At 37.2% G+C, this 18163-nt stretch overlaps 1 protein-coding gene across 1 annotated transcript; it reads right to left on the bottom strand.

Annotated features, from left to right (window-relative positions):
* Positions 1-841: 841 nt before the first annotated feature.
* Positions 842-11980, bottom strand: LOC107592832 (NACHT, LRR and PYD domains-containing protein 3-like). The gene is made up of 7 exons (XM_016282401.1): positions 11925-11980; positions 10578-10700; positions 8576-10459; positions 7596-7763; positions 4704-4877; positions 1671-1717; positions 842-1591 (listed from the first exon to the last, which is right to left on the bottom strand). The coding sequence occupies exons 1-7, from the start codon at positions 11975-11977 to the stop codon at positions 1062-1064; spliced, it is 2979 nt and encodes a 992-aa protein (XP_016137887.1). The 5' UTR covers positions 11978-11980; the 3' UTR covers positions 842-1061.
* Positions 11981-18163: the final 6183 nt, after the last annotated feature.

Genomic DNA, 18163 nt, shown 5'->3' with positions numbered 1-18163 from the left:
CGCTCACGTCCGGTGTAGACACTGTGTAACTCAAAATAACTGCTTTCAACAGATCAATCTTTATTCATAAACAAATTTATTATGCATAAAAGTCGAAGAACATTCGATGCAAACCCAAAAAAGTTGCATCTAGCTTATAATCTCTTGAATATGAAAACACAACAAATCAATTTGTTTTAAAGTGGTGGAACATAGTGCAGAACAAAATGCAGCCATTAAGTTGCCCCAACGGGGTATTGTGTATCAAAAAGTTAAATGAAAATAAATAAATAAAATAAATAGAATACTTATTAGTAACATGAAAATTAAATTTCTTTGGGAGGGTTTGCCTCCGCCATGCTTCCAGCCTCATGTGACAGGAAGGAAGTGAATACCTTTTTTTGTTTCTAGAAATCATTTATTTGGTTGTTTGCTTGCTTGTCATTGAGAAATAAAACATGGATAACATCTAGAAAAATACTTACAAAAGGAAAATGACAACTATAAACTGCGGCAACTATAGTTGCCGTGGGTTTAAACTGATTGATTTCAGTGCTTACATTTGATGAAAATATAGCAATTCAGTGCATTCAGAAATTATTCAGACTCCTTAATTTCTTTCACATTTTTTTATATCATATAATGTATGTAGCAGCCTTACGCTAAAATTCTTTATAATATGTACTGTACTCTATGGATAATGACAAGCCAAGTTAATTTCTGCCACCTACTGGAGTGTGAAGTGACAGTGTTAGATTGTAGCTATATGCAATATTTGAGAGGCCTAAATGCTAAATGTGAAAAATAAATAAATAAATATGATTAAAAAAAATACAAAATAAACTTATGTATCGGTATCATTGGATAAAGATAAATAATAGGCTAAATGATAACATTCAAAATGGCTTGAGACTATGATAGATGAGCTCAAATAATACTAATAATGCTCCACAGATTAAGATATTAAGACTTTTCAAAGAATATTAAGACTTTCTAAAGAAAAGCTAAAAATTAGTGTACAAAATCACCGTACAATACAATGTCTAAAATGGAAATGTCTCTGTGTTTCCTGACCTGATGATTTAAATTGGGCATAGAAACACTGAAGAATCAGGATATAGCCTAAATCCAGCATAGAGGGGTTCAGTGAATGTGGTGTTGAATGTGTATATGTGCGTGATAGTGTGCGCATTAGAGACACTGTAGAAGGACAGAATGCCAGCCGACCAGTCCAGATACACTCCTACTCTATTAGATGGGGATGAAGATAGAGGAATGTTTGTGCTCACATTATTGTGCCAGGCAGTATGAATCCTATCAGAAAAGTAAAGACACCAGGACTTTTCATTGAGTCCAAACCGACAGTCAATCCCACCCTTCCGGTTGATTTCCTTATATGTCACTGCTACATGGCCCCGTATGATCAATTCAGCCTCCCAGTAACAGCGTCCAGTTAAACACTCTTGACACAGAACCTGTTCAAGGCTCTTAAATCTCTCTGGATGATCAGGATACGGCTGCTGCTCTTTCACATATGATGTTGTTTTGTTTTCTTTAGAGATAGTGAGTTGAGTGTGTGCTGTTTTTGGATCCAATGTGAGATCACATGCATCTGGACACAGAAAAACAGATCAGAACATCTATGACATCAATAAATATGCACAGGTGTGTCTGTGTGTGTGAGGGCTTACATTTTCGCAGTCCTGGTGTGATCCTGAAATCTCCTCCATGGTCCAAACTAATAGAGACACAAACATACACACAAACAATGTTCAACGAACTGATAACTGATGTCCAATTAAATGGTTTTACTATTGTGTAAAAAAAAAAAAATATATATATATATATATATATATATATATATATATATATATATATATACCAGTAACGGTTTGGGGAAAGTTATTTAAATTCTGCATTTGACACTGGTAGATAAATCTGTGACGAGTGGGGGTGGGGGTGGGGCCGAGAGCCGTGGGAACGGAGCGAGGCCGGTGGAGTAATTGATAATGAGCGACACCTGCACCACTCACCGGTCTCGAGTCTCACGGAGGAGCTCCGGAAGGATAAAAGGGAGGAGTGACGACAGTGTTGGATGAGAGAGGACCAGGCCTGGATTTTCTTTTGTGTTTTGGTTCTGTTTGTGCGCGACAGTCATCCGCGAGGGGCTGTCGCGCTATTTTGTTTATTTTATTATTAAAGTCTTTAAACATTCGCCGGTTCCCGTCTCCTTCTTCCCATGACTACGAACTGTGTTACAAAATAATTTCTAGATTTTTTTATATCTAACTTGATCTTAATTTAACAGGCCTCAGCAGTCCCTTAACTGCCTCAGAATATGATATAACAGTGGGAGAAATTAATTATTGCTCAATTTCAAACCTTGTGCTTGCACCAGTTCAAGGTATTGCAAGCACACATGTGAACATGAACATGATGAATATGCTCCTGAACACTAAATAGCTCGTTCTAACACGCCCCCACATATCTACGTCACGATGTGGGAAGATTTGCATAATGCCGCCCAAATGTTCACGCAAAGAAAGAAGACGTAACTTTTATTCTCGCTGTAGTATTGTTGTTGCCGCCGCCGCCATGTTGTGAAGGTGAAGCAGAGTCCAGCCCGGGGTCGTCACATGTGGTTGCCGCAAGTCCTCCGGATGCTCCTTCGTTGAATCCGCTGGCCGCCGCTCACTCTAACCCGCCGTGTGTGACGCTGTGGGTTTCGTTGTGAAAGTGAAACTACTTTGTTTGGCCTTCCAAAAGAGGACACGACTAGAAATCAGTGGTTAAGTTGTATTTACAGCACTATTCCAGAACAGTTTAACCCAAATATTCAGATGTGTGCAGCGCATTTTATGGACTGTTTCCTGATCCTGAGAGAGTAGCCTACAATGCTGGTGCTTCTGTCTCACAGTCTGTAAGTAAATTTTTTATATTTAAAGAATTTGCCACTGACGATTCAAACGCGAGTTTTGAGCAGTGTAGAGTAGGGCTTGTTGTTTGTCATTTCTCCGATCACAAATGCAAACATGGTTTTATGCAACGCAACGCGTAAAAAGACAGTATTAGTCATTATAATCTGTAATTATGTCCCCACTGGATGCAACAAATGCCTCGTTTATAATGGGTTTTAATGTTTTTGTCTCGGCGCTCCGGCCGGACAGGGCATCACAGTATGGTAGGGGCGTAACATTTCTATCACACGCTTGAGGTATTCGGCCAATCACAACGCGTCTCCCACAAAAGGATTTATTCTATCTAAAAGAGAAGGCTGATCCAGACCGGGCTATAACGCCTCATTCAAACACGCCCCCACATGTCTACTTCACGATGTAGAAATATTTGCGTAATGCCACCCAAATGTTCATGCAAAGAAAGAAGGCGTGGTTTCATGAACTGCAGTAGTGTTGATGCAGCCATGTCAGGGAGACGCTGTGTGTTTCTGTGCGAAAGCAAAAGCACTTTATTTGACCTTCCGAAAGTGGATGCAATGAGGAATCATTGGTTAAGATTTATTTATATACAGTATCTCACAGAAGTGAGTACACCCCTCACATTTTTTTTTGTGGCCAGCGGTTTAGACATTAATGGCTGTGTGTTGAGTTATTTTAAGGGGACAGCAAATTTACACTGTTATACAAGCTGTACACTCACTACTTTACATTGTAGCAAAGTGTCATTTCTTCAGTGTTGTCACATGAAAAGTTGATGGGGTGTACTCACTTCTGTGAGATGCTGTATAACAGAACAGCACAACCCAGATGTTCGAATTTGAGCAACACATTTTATGGACGACAGTTTTGTGAACCTAGGAGAGTAGCCTACAAGGCTGGCTGTGCAAAGGCTATTTCTAAAAAAAAAATGGGTCAGTTTCGACTTTGCTATGACAATCTGGCGCTTATTCTGAATCAGCTACTGTAAGTATGTTTTCTTAATAGTTTAAGTATTTGCTATTGACTGTTCAAATGTGGAGTTTTGCGCCGTGTAGAGTATCAAGTCATGTGTGTGTGTGTGTGCGTGAGAGAGATGTGTGTGTGTGTGTGCGTGAGAGAGAGAGAGACAGGGTCACATCACAGTGGAGTCAGCTTTCTTAATCGCGGCTTGTGTACCGCGAATATAAACGAGCATCACCACTGTGTCTGTCACGCGACTCTGTTCCCCTTTCGGGCTTGAACTGATGGTAAAACTAAGGACATTATTTACTGTCTTTACATTTATGTTGAAAGCTAAAGCTCACGATTATGGAAAGGGGCATTCAATTTCCGACGTGTGCTTGCGGTGTTTGGCGTTTGACGTTTGATAGAGGAACTACAATAATGTACAGTATTTGAAAAATAATGTTTTTTGAACATTAAAGCATGTCAACATATTCTGTTACACCTAATACACAAAATAATGATCTTTAAAATAGCATCATATGACCCCTTTAAATACATCTTAATGCTCTTTTAGATATTGAGTCTTAACAAACATTTATTTAGGCAACTCTGATTACCCACCAAAAAACACTAATGAAACAATGAGAATTGTAATTGTATCACTGTAATGTCCAAAAAATGCCTAAATTTATAAATAGATGATTCTGTATTCAGTAGGATAATAGTTGGAGCTTAACATTTTCAGAGAGAAACAGAACCAAAAAACAACAACAAAAAAAACTCTTAGGTGATTCCCATCCCGAATAGAGACACATATTTATTAGTCATAATTGTCTCACATACTTGAGTTTCTCTAGTGCACAGTTTAGATCCTCCAGTTTGTGGTTGAGCAGCTGGACTCCTGATTGTCCTGGGTGATTGTAGCTCAGATCCAGCTCTCTCAGGTGTGAGGGGTTTGAACTCAGAGCTGAAGACAAATATCCACAGCCTTCCTCTGTCACCATACAGCCAGACAACCTACAGATACACATAGTGTTTTGAAATACATTTGTGTATCTGATTAGAATAGCAGGACAGAGCAGCATGTGTCCACTGAGTGGAATAGCCAGGCTAAGTTTCATGTGTATCAATAATAAAATTCACAATCAGACAATGCAGAAACCGGTTGGTGACAAGAAATGTTGCAGCTAAATCTAATTGTCACATTACCTTCCTCTTCTGTACAAACACTTACAATTTTAAAGGGCCAAATATACAAATAATAAATGGGGTGGAAATGTGAAAATTTGAAAGAAACAACAATTAACCCTCCTGATACCCTAAAATCTGGCAACTCAATTTGACTCCAGCAGTTTAAACCTCCAGAATATGATTTTTTTTATTAAAAGGTTTGTGTCAGGTTATTTATGTCTTTGCTGACTACTTAAATAGGCCTTTGAATATACCCTGGCCCTTATACATCCAGAATACCTATTGCATGACTACGGACAAATCACCATACAATCTCACTGACTGTAATAATTGTTATATACTATTTATAAGTATATATTTTTGTAATTTATAACATTTGAAAAGAATAACAATTTATTTGATCAAGGATAGGAACACAAATTCACCTATGAACACCCATGAAAAGTAAACGTGAGCATTGTTCAGGAACAGTTTTATGGGACTGTAAGTGCTTTTTATGCAAATATATGAGTTTGACAGAATGCAAACAGCATAGACAGAATATGAACAGCATTTTCCCCCCTACAGCCCACCAGAAGGTACATTCCAGGTTTTGTCTGCACTACTTTGCTGTATGATGTGAAAAAAAATTATCACATGTAATGTTATGGCCATTCAGTCCCTCAGCCATGTCTATAGTAACACCCTCATGCCCTGATTTTTTTCAGATGCTTGTCCAGGAGATTTACCAGTGTCCACCTGCATATTCCAGGCATAGATGGACTGTGCATCACATGCGGCCCATATTTTTTATGCCATATTTGTCTGGTTTGCTTGGCATGTATTGTTTGAAGGGACAACAGTCATGAAATGCAACCAGACATTCATCCACAGTGATGTGGGGGCCTGGATTGTAAAGATAGGGTAATTGGTGGACTCACTTGTCCCATACATCCCTTGTTGCAGCAAGTTTGTCATGCTGTCGTCGGCTCTGTTGTGTTTCTTTGTCATCAAAGTCTTTAGAGACATGGTGGCTGGAAATATTGACCTTCCAGTGTCAGCATTCCAAAGGCTTGCTGTTGCTTCTTCTTTTGACTTGTACACTCCTGCCACAATGAGTAACCCAATATAGGCTTGCAAGTCAGTCACATAAAAATCCCCATACTCCCTCCTCCCCTCTAAGTTTGTCCTTTCAAGTATATTCTTTTCAATTGATAGTGTAATGAAAAGCTCAAATGCTGATTTTATATCTTAGACATGGCTGAGAGCATATCTGGTGGGCCCTGGAACCATTTTGATGATATTAGAAGCGCTAAGCTTACCCTGTCATTCAAGTGGGGAGTAGGACCATAATAACTTTCCATTTTTGGAAGGTAATGTGTCTGCTGGTGGTTGAGAGACAACTGGAGGGTCAACACTAGGAGTCTTATTCTCATCTGAGGTGGATGCCTCATAATCTGGGTCCTCATCAACATTATCGTCTGTCTCAGACACATTCTCTTGTCACTTTTACTGTCAAAATACTGTGACAAAATCTCATTGACAGAAAACCTTTGCCTAGAGGCCATTTTCAATAGAGAGAGAGCATAAAGAAAGAGCACAGAGCACAAAGAGAAATGGTTTTGAATGCTTCTGTGTAAGCTTTTATATGTTTGTTTCTCCCCTGTAAACCACGAGAATTATGGTTTTTATATATTATGTAAGGGATAATGTTCATCCAGCCGGTTGTTATCCCAGAATAAACCCTGACAGGGTGATCAGGACTTGTGATCAGGTCTTGTATCAGCCTGAAGGGGTTTATTCTGAGATAACAACTGGCTGGATGTACATTATCCCGCTTATTACACGGCTAAAAAGATTTGTTCTTACCATATATGTTGAAATTAATGCTGAAGTCTTCCATTGTAACATGCTGTGGTTAAGTGTTTTCAGTCACAAAATGGCGCCAGACAGTCAACGATAGCGGAGTGACTCGTTAAGCATATAAGTAGTACCGGTCAAGATAAATCGTAGTACCCGGATGAGCGGTGTGTTATTCAATTTGGCGGTTGTTATCTGGGAATAACATACCGCTGGATGGCGCGATTGACCAATCAGAATCAAGTATTCCACAGAGCCGTGTAATAAGAATATATAAAATTATAGTGAATATTATAAAATTATAGCATGCTATAGTGACCTCAATATCACCCAAAACAAATGTGTGTAAAATTTTTATATTTCTTATGTTTTATACAGCTAAAAAAGCCTGGGGTCAAATTGACCCCAAAGAACACCGTTGCTACAAAATGTGTAGAGGACACTGGAAAAATATCAACATATTAATTTTATGTTTACTGAGTTGTCCCCATTAAATTAGGAAAAGTCATTAAATCTGGATAAAAATAAATAAAAAATGATGTCAATCATGTATTTACAGACGTTAAACATTGAATGGGGTCAAATTGACCCCTCGGATAATAGGAGGGTTAAGTAAAACATTAATGAATTGATTTCCATTCATTCATTAGAATTATTATAAACTTCATTTTCAAGTTTTTATAAATCACTGATGTTCTTACACACCTCAGTATTTCCAGCTGACAGTTTGGACTCTTCAGTCCATCAGAGAGCAGCTTCACTCCTGAATCACGCAGGTCATTGTTACTTAGATCCAGCTCTCTACAATTTGAGGATTGTAGAGCTGATGATACAATTTCACAATGCTGAGCAGTGAGATTACAACCAGCAAGACTGAAAGACAGTAAAAAAAAATAATTTTTTTATCAGTTTTGAAAGCTAGAAATAGTCAGTAATGGTTACTGTATTCTCATACAGCATCTCTAAATTTAGGGATGGGGTGACTCGTCATTAGGAATTTTTTTTTATATATATAAAATGGACTGATATTAAATTGAGCTCTCTATAAATCCAGTCCTGATTAAATTGTATTTCCACACACATCAATAGTGTATGTCACAACAGCAACATTTGAGTAGTTGGTGCAATGAGTGAAAATGTCAGAATTCTCTGAGCCAATTTTGGTACCACAGCATAAACTACTCACTCACTTTAACTATTTCAATAATTTAAGTAATTGAAAATAAAATAATAATAATTATTATTATTATTAATGCTACAATTATTGCATATAGCATTCAAATATTTTTTTGAATTAGTCTATTAATCTACATTTACAATGAAAGACATAATTCGGAGATTTAATTTGAAATGATTTGTCCTATCTGTTGCTACAGCTATCACTGTCAATAATCACAATTTTGACAATTCAGCAGCAAGAAAAACTAATTTTTTAGTCAGTTTGTGAATGGGACATATACAGAAAGTGAGCAAAGGATGGTCTCTTTATAATCATTGAAGCTTTCCGATGTCAATCTGTACTAGTGGAAGAAAAGAGTGCAGGAATCTTTCCATCTTGTATTGTTTAATTTTCGTGTTTTAAGTTCAGTATTGGCTTGGTATCAAAGTATAGATACTTCTGACTTCTGACAACACTCTCCCATTTATCATAAAAATAGTATGTCAATATAAACAAATTTACTCACAGAGCTTTATTGCAGTTGCTCACAGCTAGTATCAGTCTTCTTCTACCCTCATCTGATGTGTTGTATTTTTTGAGGTCCAGCTCATCCAGCGGCTCTTCTGATATCTGAAGCATGTAGGAGATTGTTGAGCAGTGAGCAGGAGAGAGTTTCTTCTCTGAGTGTTTGTCTGATTTTACAAACACCTGAATCTCTCTGGACAGAGTCTGATCTTTCACTTCCAGCAGACAGAGGAACAGATTGATGGATCTTTCAGTGGAGAGTCCATGTCCATCTTTGATCTTCTCTTTAATGTACTGTGTGGTTCTCCTGATGCTATCTGAGCTGTTCTCCTTGTGTGTCAGTAAATACTGTAAGAGTCGCTGATTGGACTCCAGTGGGACGGCCAGCAGGAACCGCAGGAACAGATCCAGGTGGCCATTCTCACTCTCAAGAGCTTTATCTACAGCACCTTTAAGCAAATTTTGTACTGAAGCAAAATTCTTCAGTTCTTCCATAGTTGTATTCACATGGTAGTAGAACACGTGGAAAGCAGCGAGAAACTCCTGAACACTCAGATGAATAAAACTGTAGATTTTCTTTTGATTAATGGCAGATTCCTCCTTAAAGATCTGAGTGCAAATCCCCAAATCCACTGAGTCTGTGACATCTAAGCCGCTCTCAGTCAGGTCCTCCTCATAGAACATCACATTGCCCTTCATCAGCTGTTTGAAAGCCACTTCAGCAAGTTTCACAATCACTTCTCTGTTGGACTGCAGGAGTTTCTCTGGATCTCTCTCTTCATACTTCTGGTTCCTCATATTGATCTGAATGAGCAGGAAGTGGATGTACATCTCAGTCAGAGTTTGAGGGATTTCTGCACTCAGATCTTCTTCCAGGAGCTTCTGAAGCACAGTGGATGAGATCCAGCAGAAGACTGGGATGTGGCACATGATGTGGAGGCTTCTTGATCTTCTGATGTGTGAGATTATTCTGCTGGCTTGATGCTCGTCACTGATTTTCTTCCTGAAATATTCCTCCTTCTGAGGCTCACTGAATCCCTGAATTTCTGTCAGACGGTTGATGTATTCAGAAGGGATCTGATTGGCTGCTGCTTGTCTGGAGGTGATCCAGATGAGAGCAGAGGGAAACAGATCCCCTCTGATGAGGTTTGACATCAACAGAGCCACTGATGAAGACTCATTCACGTCAGAAACTTTCACACCGTCTGAAAACGTCAGTGTGATTCTGCTTTCATCAAGGCCATCAAAGATGAACACAACTTTACATCCATCATAAATCTTTGAGTCCAGATCTTGAAGTTTAGGATGAAAGTCCAGCAGAAGTCTGTGAAGACTGTACTGGTGATCTTTAATCAAGTTCAGCTCTCGAAATGGAAGCACAAACATGAAATCTACATGCTGATTGGCTTTTCCCTCGGCCCAGTCCAGAATGAACTTGTGCACAGAGACGGTTTTTCCAATTCCAGCGATGCCTTTAGTAAGAACGGTCTTGATTTGCTCTTTCTTCTCAAATCCTGGTTCAGATGAGGCTTTAAAGATGTCATTGCAGTCAATTGGAGTGTCTTGTGACTGTTTTGTTCTGGCTGTTGTCTCCAATTGTAAAACCTCATGTTCTTTATTCACTCCTTCACTCTCTCCCTCTATGATGTAGAGTTGTGTGTAGATCCTGTTCAGGAGGGTTTGATTCCCTTGGAGTGTGTTTCCCTCAAATAAGTGCTCATACTTGTTCTTCATGCTGGTTTTGTGCTGGTCTTTGACTATTTGCAGGTCTGCAGTCTCCATTGTGTGTCTCTGCAGAACTGCTTCAGTGTTGTCCTGCCTGATGCGAGTCTGAAAGTGGGATGCAGAGGATGGTACAGATCTGATCGGCCCACATACCTCCTTCCTGTTGAGAAAATTCAAAATAAAAGAGCAAGGTTTTTTCAAGTTGTGCCCCTTTGCACTGCATATTTTGAAGTGTATTTAGTGTTGTTTCACATTAGCAAGTAAATAGTTACACTAACAGAGGGTCAGGGATCACTGGTCCATCACTGAATACAATGGGATTATCCATGGACCTGCCACTCTTCACAGACACACCACTGGGTTCTGGAGACTCTGATCTGTCCCTCTTCCTTTCTCTGACACTGACAAAATCCAAACAAAACAGCATTTTTTTCATACTTTAAATGGGACATCAGATGAAATGTTCACTTTTTTAGCATTTCATGACTGCCAGCTCAGAAAAGCTGAAAAGAAAACAGGCAGCCAGTTTGTTATGGGCTGTCTGAGCCTGTAACTGTGTCATCCAGTGAGCTGTTTCAATTTTCAGCCTGTTTATACGTAGATAGCTAGCTATCTGAATAAGACCAGCTCTGATCCATATACGGAGTCCAAGGCAGCAATTCACGCGTCTTGACTCAACAAGCCAGAGCTTCACATGACCATTGATGAATTTTAATCAAAATATGTTGCAGACATTTTATGAAAACTCTAAAAAATCATACAAACTTATGGAAAATGGCCATCTGATGTCCTCTTTAAAGGCTTTATTGACACAAAAATGTAATATAATAATAATAATAATAATAATGTCATCTTTTACACACCCTTAAATCTTTCCAAACATGTAAGACTTTTGTTCATTTTTGAAACAAATTTTTAAATATTTTTAATTAAGGCTCAGTGATATCTGTTCCTCCATTTATAGTCCACATCACCCAAACTAAATATCCAAAAATGGTCTTCCAAAAGCCTAAATTAAATCTGTTCATCATATCTCTTCACAAAACTTGGATTAAATCATGCGATTCATATGGATTAGTTTTATGATGCCTTTATGACCCTTTTGGATCTTCAAAATTGTGGTACCATCCAATTCCAATAGAGGGACAGAAATCGCTCAGGTTTTAAATATAATTAGTGTTTTGAAGATGAACGAAAGTCTGACAGGTTTGGAACAGCTCGAGAGTGAATTAATGATGACAGAATTTAAATGGGCTGTTCACACCAAGAACAAAAAGTGTCCCCTACAACAGACTGTAATGTTTTCATGTTCACTTTGAATACCAAATACAGTATGGTTCACCTTAGTTTTCAGGCAATGTTTGGTCAGGACATAGGATCAGCAGATCTTAAACATGTTTAGATTTGTAATCCTACAATATTTATCATTCCCGAGATGAAAAGACCTTTACTGTAAACTTTAGTTAACGTGATTCAAACAACAGAGGAACAGTGAACATTAAGGTTCAGGAAAGTTATGACTCTCTGATGGGATCAAAGCGCTGGTCACACACACTAACTGCAAGGTACTGGAATGCATTGTAGTTACAGACATCTGCCAAATGCAAAAATGGTTTTCGTGTTACCTGGAGTCAGAAGTCACAGTTTCATCACTGAATTCAGAGGGATCATTCCCCATGGGTTGATCATAGCTTGGAGATGAAGAACTCATTTTGCAGTCAATGTCCTCCTACTCTCATTTATCAGAGATTTTATTTCAAACCTTGTGGAAACACAGATAGTACAGATAGAGTACATTGCAGTACAGATACAATAAATTAAGGTTTGATTTTAAACATCATTGTAATCATTTTCAAATAGATGTTTTCGTTATATTCAGGTAGGCTACATGTAGTCTACTAATTTATCACTGTTTATTCAGCTTTTAATATATGTTACAGCAGGGGCGCAATGACAACATGACAGTGTCTCGTTTTCTAGTGTTATATCGTTTCTTGCTGCACATCAGTTCAAATGTGTCCTGGTGGAGAAATATATTCAAACTCACAATTTATGTCAAACCTTTAGCATTTTGTTGACGCCACAATATCAATATATATCAATATATCAATATATCAATATATCAATATATATATATATATATATATATATATACACACACACACACACACACACACACACACACACACGACGGCGTTTAGTCATATTGCATGCTGTATAAAATTAAAACAGATCAGATTAAAAAATGAGCACTTTAATCAATGCTTCAGGCATTTTGGTGTTTAGCTGTCGAAACACAATAAAGACTAAAAACCCAAATAAGCAGCTCATTTTGTAGGACTACATGGTTACATAAAGAATAAGTTCTGAACTTACCATAAAATATGAAATAGGCATATTTAAAAAAAAAATTATAATAAAAAACAAAACGATTATAGCCTCGAAATGGTAGTTTTTTTCACTTGTTTCACTTTCGTTTTTCTAGTGGCGCACATATTAAAAACACAACAACATTCACGCTCCCTCTAGCGGCATACAGTGTCATCTCACTTTGGAATATACAGTATATTTGCATTTTCATGTATTTTTGAATAGGAATGAGAAGAGCCCGTTCACTCGAAATCAAGTGGGAACAGAAACTACATTTCAAAAACTGGATTTATTTGGTCACATTATGGATTGTTACTTCAACAGTCATCTGTATTTTCTACTGATGCACATGCATATCTTAAACCAATGGATTCACAGTGTTTAAACATAACTGTTTAGACACCATTCAGTCAACAATCATTCAGAAAGCAAATTATTATGGTTCTTGCATGAAAAAAAACCCCACTTTCATTGCCACTTCTCTCTGTTTGAATAGGTTTTATTGAATATTCTGTGGTTTTACCTTGTTCGTCTGAGCTGAAGACAACCGAAGGCATTACAATGCACTGGAGACACAATGACAGTTGATTAATCTAACACTAAAATCATTGTCAGGATCATTTCAATCAATATATTATAATAAGAAACACTTACACTACATTAATGAGAATTTTAGGGAGAACTATGCTTAATTGTCAAGAACATAATGTATTCATTTGTGCTTACTCAACCTAATGCTATTGCATTATATTACATGGGTTGCATCCAAACAGCACACAAGCCCTAAATCAACTGATCACAACTAACATAATAATGAAGTCAAAATCAAATGCAACCTAACCATCACAAATAAAGTCATATTTGTCATATGTTATTATTCTCATGTTGTTATTATTGTCTTTGAAATGGGCTATTTAAAAGTAATATAGCTCAAGCAAGTTGTTCAAGCGCCTTTTAAGTGTCCTACAGTGGGCCAATGCTGTCCTCTGGTGGTCACAAGCAGTACTAATACAATGCTTGAGTTTGCAGTCTTTTCAACTTTTGAAAGGTGTCATATAAATGTTGATTTTTCATTTTTTATTTCAGTTATTTTCCCCCTGATGTCCACTTATAAAGTCAAGTTTTATTTATTTATATTTCTTTTTTTCAATGACCAATGTCCACTCTTTTTATTTAGGCTACCTTGGAATTAAACAGGATGTTTTTCCTGCTGTGCCTTCCACATAGTTGTAGTCCTTATCAGGACCTTAAATAGAGCCCGTTGTGTTGTGAACCATTTGAATTTGTATATTTACACCATGATGTTTTTTTTTTTTAAATACGAGGTTAGTCTAAATCCATTTTGTTTCTAGCTCAGCACTGCTCTCTTGTGGTCTGCTCAATTGTGTTTTGACTAATAGAAAACGACAAATGACAGACACAGAACAAGACCAACAGAAAACATGAAAGTAACATGTATTCCTGATTATAGGACAGATTATGGAAACAGTCTCACGTGCATAATTAGGAGTATTTTATATTTACTTGCCCCTAAACATCACATACAGAAAATTGGTGTATAAAAGCAATATCACTCTCTCAGCAGTGACATTGGCATGAATTTCAACACATATGCTTAATTATATGATCATTTCTAAGCTTTAAACTTAAACATTGAGAGAGACACAATCAATTTTATAGTTGAATGTAACATGTCAGTGTTTGGCTTGAGTCAAAACATAACTGTGTAGTGTTTTTGTCCATTTTGTAGCATCATTTTTAAACCATGACATTTGTAGCCATACGTATAGCTCTATCAAGTAACTCACCTATGATCACAATGATCAGAAAAGCATTTATGAAAGCAGATATGAGGACAATCATCTGCCAGTGTGTAAATGGTCAATCACCAGTGATGTGTTTGGTGCAGTAGCTGTATTTCGGAGGAGAGTCTGTGGTCACACAGTAATAAAGTCCTAAATCATCAAGAGAGACATTATTTATGAACACACAGTGTTTACTTTGTACAGAATATTTCTGTTTAAAAGCTTTATTGTAGTGAAAAGCAGCTGAAGTTGTTGAAGAGCGTATCAGGACCAGAGAATCTGGTAGTTTCATTATTTAACCAAATAAACTCCTGTACATCAACAGTTTACAGTCACATTGTGACCCAAATCTGTTAGTTGATTTGTTAAAGTCTCTGCAGCTGGACACCATGTGAGCTGATCTGTGAAATAAACACACACACACACACACACACACACACACACACACAGTACAGTACAGGAGAAAGCGCAGACATAGTGCATAGTGGTGCAAACATTACATGATAGTGCATGATTTTTTTTCTGCTGAAGCATACAGCCATCTCCACTGTTTTGAGCTATTTGGCTCCAGGTGTTTGTGACTGCACCAGACAGACATCTCTGTCCTCCTGTCTGTAAACACACTCATCTTCGTTGTGTATGAGGCAATAGTGTCCAAGAGAGTGTGTTATATTTCAACAGAGGCCAATGATGGTAGTGCATTCAGACACAATTGTCTAAAAATACAATAAATGCGTGCAATGTGCATGCTGGATGATATTTAGGACATTAAACAATGACGTGACAAATCTAAAAAATATATATTAAATCAGGCATTACATGTTGCATCCTCTTATCAAATAAATGCAGTTTCCACTCACCTCTGACTAGCAGTGTTAGTTTGTGTTCCTCATCCACGAGTGGGATAAAACAGGAGAACTGGCCTTCATTGGTGAAATTCAGATGTTGGAGTCTGATGGAGAAGTTTCCATTCACAAACTCAGAGGGAAAACTTTCTGTTCGATCTTTGAACATTGCGTCCTGGCCTTTTGTTGAGAAATTGCCTTGTTCAATATCATAAACAATCTTGCTTTCGTTGTATCTCCAAAACACATTAATTTCTTCTGGGTTTAGCTCTCTTTCCTTGTATGAACACGGCAAGATAACCGAGTCTCCAACAGCACCTTCAATTTCAGCTGGGTCCTGCAGAGACACTGGAGATGAGAGAGAGACAAGCAAACAATAATAAAACAAAGAGAACAGAAAGTCACATCAATAGTTAGCAAATATCTTAACTGAGGTTTATGAATGCTAACCTTTGCTGGTCAGATGAAGAAATAAATAAATGAAGCAGCATCTGTACAAACATAAGGAAAGTTTGATTATACAGCACATTTCATATACAGTTACAATTTTTATTCAAACACATCTTTGTATTAGTATTTTCACTTGCTTACCTGCTGTGAGTTCTCTGTTGGCTCCAGTGTAGATTTATACTCATTGTTGGACTCCACATACTTGGGACTGGATCAAACTCACAGTCCACACTCAAATGTATACCACACATCATACTGCCACACCTATGACAACTTTAAAAAGCTCAAGCACACCTTGCTTTACAGAAGGGCGTGAGAAGGTATGTCCTTTTATGGTTGTGAGAGAGGAGCCATATGTCCAGTAGGAGACTAAGGTGGTGTTTCTATGATCCTACAGACTGTGGAATGATTGTCTCATTTTGTTTAAGTTTGTGTGTGTGTGTGTGTGTGTGTGTGTGTGTGTGTGTGTGTGTGTGTGTGTGTGTGTGTGTGTGTGTGTGTGTGTGTGTGTGTGTGTGTGTGTTAATATTTTCAGTGTCATGCTAGACACCGTTGTGGGTTTTATTGGTGATTCTGCCATTTTACCGTGTTCTTCTAAATAACCTCAGTTTACAGCTGAAGACATTACAGTGCACTGGAGACACTATGACAGTCTGAACATGATGTATGATGTAAAGTTTCTGTGGAAGAGCAGGATTCAGTATGAGAACCGAATCAAAAGCTTTCCTAAGGAATAAAAGACTGGAAACTACTCCCTCAAACTCAACAACCTTCAGTACAATGCTATGGGAAACTACACATGCTACATCACAAATGAATTACTCATTTACAACATGAAGCTGCTTGTCAAAGGTTTAGGAAAAGATTTGATTAAACTGACAATAAAATCCTTGTCAGGTTCTCTTTAATTACACTCTAAAAAATGCTGGGTTAAATATAACCCAGCGCTGGGCTATATTTAACCCAGCATTTTTTAGAGTGTAATATGTTATTGTATTGTACTATTTCTACACTACATTACTGAGAATGTAGGGAGAAATAATTTTGTTTTTACTCAACCTAATGTTAATGTCTTTATTTTCTGTAGATGAAAAACAAACAAACTAGGAGCTCAATCAAGGCCAGAGAAGATGGTAACTTTAGTGCTTTGCTTTTTGACATCATTCTGCTCTGTATTCAAGTAAACTAAAAGGAGAAGCCGTTTGTCTGCTTATGATATGAATGAGTAACATTAAATACATATTACATGGATTGAATCAAACAGCACACAAGCCCTGAATCAACTGATCAACTGATCACAACTAACAAAATAATGAAATATCCAAACTTGAATGCAACCATCACAAATGAATTCATATTTGTCATGTTATGTTGGTATTATTCACAAGCTGTTATTATTTTCTTATTATTCTCTCTCGCCATAATACCCTGTCCATTATTATTATTATTATTATTATTATTATTATTATTATTATTATACATTTCTTTGGCTATTTAAAAGTAATATAGCTCAAGCTAGTTGTTCAATTGAGGCACATTTAAGTGTCCTACAGTGGGCCAATGCTGTCCTCTGGTGGTCACAAACAGTAATAATAATGCTTGAGTTTTACAGTCTTTTCAACTTTTGAAAGGTGTCATATAAATGTTTTGATTATTCTTTTTTTTTTTTTTATTCACAGTCATTTCTTCCCTGAGGTCCACTTATAAAGTAAAGTTTTATTTGTTTATATATATATACATTTTTTTTTAATCACTAAAGTCCACTCATTTTATGAACCTAAGAATTAAACAAGCTGTTTTTCCTGCTGTGCCTTTAAGAGATTCAAAAAGAGATTTATGTTTGTTCAGTTTCATGATGGAGAAAGATGGCCACAGAGCAAGATTACCACTAAACATATACATAAAAGATGTGATAGGCTTGATAAAAGGCAGTTTTAATGTGACCTTAAATATAACAAATAGACAAAATCCACATTCATAGTTGTAATCCTTATCAGGACCTTAAATAGGGCCTGTTGTGTTGTGAACCATTTAAATTTGCATATTTACACCATATGTTTTTTTTATTTAATACAAATTTAGTCTAAATCCATTGAAGCACTGCTATCTTGTGGTCTGCTCTATTGTGTTTTGACAGTAATAGAAAAAGACAAATGACAAAAACACAGAACAAGACCAAGAGAAAACATTAAAATCACATTATTTTTGCTCACATATTCCTGATTCTTGGACAGATTTTGCAAAACATCAACAACCCGATCTTCCTTCCTGGTATTGGTACTTTTAAAGATTTCTCATCGGTGAATGACACATGATGTAGCCCAGCGGTTAATCTAGTCCTCGCGCCAGCTCGTTAGAAGTGAGCTACGTGCATGAACTGTGTTCCAATAGATA

This window comes from Sinocyclocheilus grahami, unplaced genomic scaffold (assembly GCF_001515645.1).
Source record: "Sinocyclocheilus grahami isolate Dianchi unplaced genomic scaffold, SAMN03320097.WGS_v1.1 scaffold159.1, whole genome shotgun sequence".
NCBI lineage: Eukaryota > Metazoa > Chordata > Actinopteri > Cypriniformes > Cyprinidae > Sinocyclocheilus > Sinocyclocheilus grahami.
The sequence above is the reverse complement of the archived record's forward strand: the minus strand, read 5'-3'. Positions and strand labels throughout refer to the sequence as shown.